At 49.0% G+C, this 3,203-nt stretch overlaps 1 protein-coding gene across 1 annotated transcript in view; it reads left to right on the top strand.

Moving 5' to 3' along the window:
• Positions 1-1,925: 1,925 nt before the first annotated feature.
• RPS26 (ribosomal protein S26) overlaps positions 1,926-3,203 on the top strand; it is a 2,692-nt gene continuing 1,414 nt past the window's right edge. Inside the window, exons 1-2 of the mRNA XM_011926140.1 lie at positions 1,926-2,240; positions 2,489-2,666. Of these exons, the coding sequence (XP_011781530.1) occupies positions 2,238-2,240; positions 2,489-2,666 (181 nt within the window). The 5' untranslated portion in view covers positions 1,926-2,237. The remainder of the gene's footprint in view (positions 2,241-2,488; positions 2,667-3,203) is intronic.

Here is a 3,203-nt window from a genome sequence, read left to right as displayed (position 1 = left end):
AAAAAGAAAAAGAAAGTAAGAAAACAGATTTTAGCCCCAAAAAGTGGGTTAAAGGTTAAAAGAAACCATGATGCATGATGGTTTGCTGGAGGGAAGGTGAATCTGGTGTGTTCAGACTCTAGAGTGACTCATGAATGAACAATGCTTTCCATCTGTACCATCTTGGGTCTGAATGCTAGGAGGCCCCCTTGCCACCCTAGTGTCTTCAGCTTTGGAGACAACGGGGTGGTTGGCTGTCTGTGGACAGCCATTCCTGCTCAAGGCTGAAGCTTTCTTTTTTCTTTTTTTTGAGACAGAGTTCTGCTCTGTTGCCCAGGCTGTAGCAAAGTAGCCCAGTCTCGGCTTGCTGCAACTTCTGCCTCCCAGGTGCAAGCAATTCTCTTGTCTCAGTCTCCCGAGTAGCTGGGATTACAGGTGTGTGCCACCAGACCTAATTTTTGTATTTTTAGTAGAGATGGGGTTTCACCATATTGGCCAGGCTGGTCTCAAACTCCTGACCTCAGGTGATCTGCCCGCCTTGGCCTCCCAAAGTGTTGGGATTACAGGCGTAAGCCACTGCACCCAGCCTAAGGCTTAAGTCTTTCTGATGGCTCTCCAGAGGTAAATGGAGTTTATACGTAAGAATCTTTCACCGCCGGGCGCGGTGGCTCAAGCCTGTAATCCCAGCACTTTGGGAGGCCGAGACGGGCGGATCACGAGGTCAGGAGATCGAGACCATCCTGACTAACACGGTGAAACCCCGTCTCTACTAAAAAATACAAAACACTAGCTGGGCGAGGTGGCGGGCGCCTGTAGTCCCAGCTACTTGGGAGGCTGAGGCAGGAGAATGGCGTGAACCCGGGAGGCGGAGCTTGCAGTGAGTCGAGATCCGGCCACTGCACTCCAGCCTGGGCGACAGAGCGAGACTCCGTCTCAAAAAAAAAAAAAGAATCTTTCACTTAGGGGTCAGACTCACTAATCAGTGGTGAAATAACTTTCATGGTTTTTGATCAGCATTTATTAAAATAAAATGGAGAACAGAAAAACATAAAATAGAGAATAGAACATACCAGCACACCTATGATAAGGGTAAGTATCGTTTCATGAAGCTTGTGTTTCAGTTCTGCATGTGCATGTAATCGTGTTTGTGTGTGTATTGGGTACCAGTGTAAAATGTATTCGTGCTATGGATCTGGTTGAAAAACGTTTAAGTCATTAGTCCAGGCTATTTCCTCCATCCACTTGTTAGGTGACATACAGCATAGCACAGCGGAGCCAGAATACCTACTACACCTCAGTTCTTCAAATTTTTTTAATTGATTTATTTATTTTTGAGACAGAGTTTCGATCTTATTACACAGGCTGAAGTGCAGTGGCGCGCTCGGCTCACTGGAACCCCTGCCTCCCAGGTTCAATTCTCCTGTCTCAGCCTCCTGAGTACCTGGGATTACAGGTGCCCACCACCACGCCCGGCTAAATTCTTCAATTTTCAAAGTGAGGATAATAATAGTACCTGCCTACAGGCTTGCTCAAAGTTAAATAAGTTAATATTTATAAAGGAGCTTACCACAGTGCCAGGCACTGTGCCAACAGGGTCCAGAGATTAAAAAAATGAATGAGAAATAGCCCCAGCCTAAATGCACTTCATTGTGGGGTTTTCTCCATATTGGAAGGAGGGATTCACAAAATGCTTGTTTCCTCTCAGGCCTTCCTCTTCGTAATCCTACACCTACCTAGTAGCAGGACTGTCAGAGAAATGAACCCAGGGCGTCCCCCGGTGGCGCAGCGCCGCCTTCGGTCTAAGGACTTGGGGCCAGGGGCGCCTCTTAGCTTCGCACTACAATTCCCACCAAGCATCTCTCCCTCTCTGGCCTCTAATAAGGAGCGCGCCTTGTGGTCTAGCGTCGGGCAACTTCCACGCCTACCGTCGCGTAAACCGGAAAACTGCGTCGTCCAGCATTGCGTCCGGTGCGGCGCGGCGCAAGGCTTGCTGGGAGACACATAACCTCGATTTTCTTCCGCCAGCCGGATAAATAGTCCCATGTGCACCTTGTTCCACAGATAAATAAACACGAGGAAGGCATTTCCACCCTAGATTTCAGCAGAAATGCTGAATATAAGGGAATATTTGAGTAAAGTGAGTTGCTGTTCTTGACGCCCGTCTCCTAAGGATTCTCCCGGTGTGCGCGTAGGGATCTCATGCTATATAAGAGGGCCCTGCCAGGCACCGCCTCTTCTCTTTGGTCCGTACGTCCAAAATGGTGAGTCGTGTGGTGTGGTGAGGGTGGGGGTTCGGGTTCAGACTCTGGGATTGTGGGGATTTGAGAACCTGGAGCACAGCTGAGGGGTGGACAGAGTACGTTTGCTCTGGGGCTTGGCGGGATTTGCGGAGAAACAGGAGATCTGAGGGGCGCCTTCCTCGAGGCTCCCGATGCGGCCTGTGGCCGGAGAGGGGCTGAGGCTGGGTAAGTTGCGCCGCCTTCCTAACAGGTTTTCCGTCCTAATGCAGACAAAGAAAAGAAGGAACAACGGTCGTGCCAAAAAGGGCCGCGGCCATGTGCAGCCTATTCGCTGCACTAACTGTGCCCGATGCGTGCCCAAGGACAAGGCCATTAAGAAATTCGTCATTCGAAACATAGTGGAGGCCGCAGCGGTCAGGGACATTTCTGAAGCGAGCGTCTTTGATGGTGAGTGGATCACCGGCTAGAACTGCTTGAGGATCCCAGTACCTTAAAAGCCTTCACCCAACCTCGCCCTTCTGCAGGCTCTGTTCGTTGGAGCCTCTCAGGCACTTTCCACGTATGTAAGGTTGTTGCTGGTAGAAAAGAGTATTATGTGCTCTTGTTTGTCGTTTTGATTCTTTTCTGGGCAGAAGGTTAGTTTTTGTGATAGAGTGCACAGCCTTTAACTCTGAGGTAAACGTTTGTCTGTTTCGGTTATGAGATTCCAAAAACTAGAAACTTGGTAAATTTGACAATTTTTATACTATGATTATTTGAGTACTTGTGAAAATGTACAGGTGAGGAAGAATGTCTTCAACGTTTCTAGAATGGAGGCAGTCTAGTTTGGTGTGAAAGGATGATGTTTGGGCCGGGCGCGGTGGTTCAAGCCTGTAATCCCAGCACTTTGGGAGGCCAAGACGGCCAGATCACGAGGTCAGGAGATCGAGACCATCCTGGCTAACATGGTGAAACCCCGTCTCTACTAAAAAATACCAAAAACTA

Source organism: Colobus angolensis, unplaced genomic scaffold (genome assembly GCF_000951035.1).
Source record: "Colobus angolensis palliatus isolate OR3802 unplaced genomic scaffold, Cang.pa_1.0 Scaffold67, whole genome shotgun sequence".
Classification (NCBI taxonomy): Eukaryota; Metazoa; Chordata; class Mammalia; order Primates; family Cercopithecidae; genus Colobus; species Colobus angolensis.
This window is presented reverse-complemented; position numbering and strand designations above follow the sequence as displayed.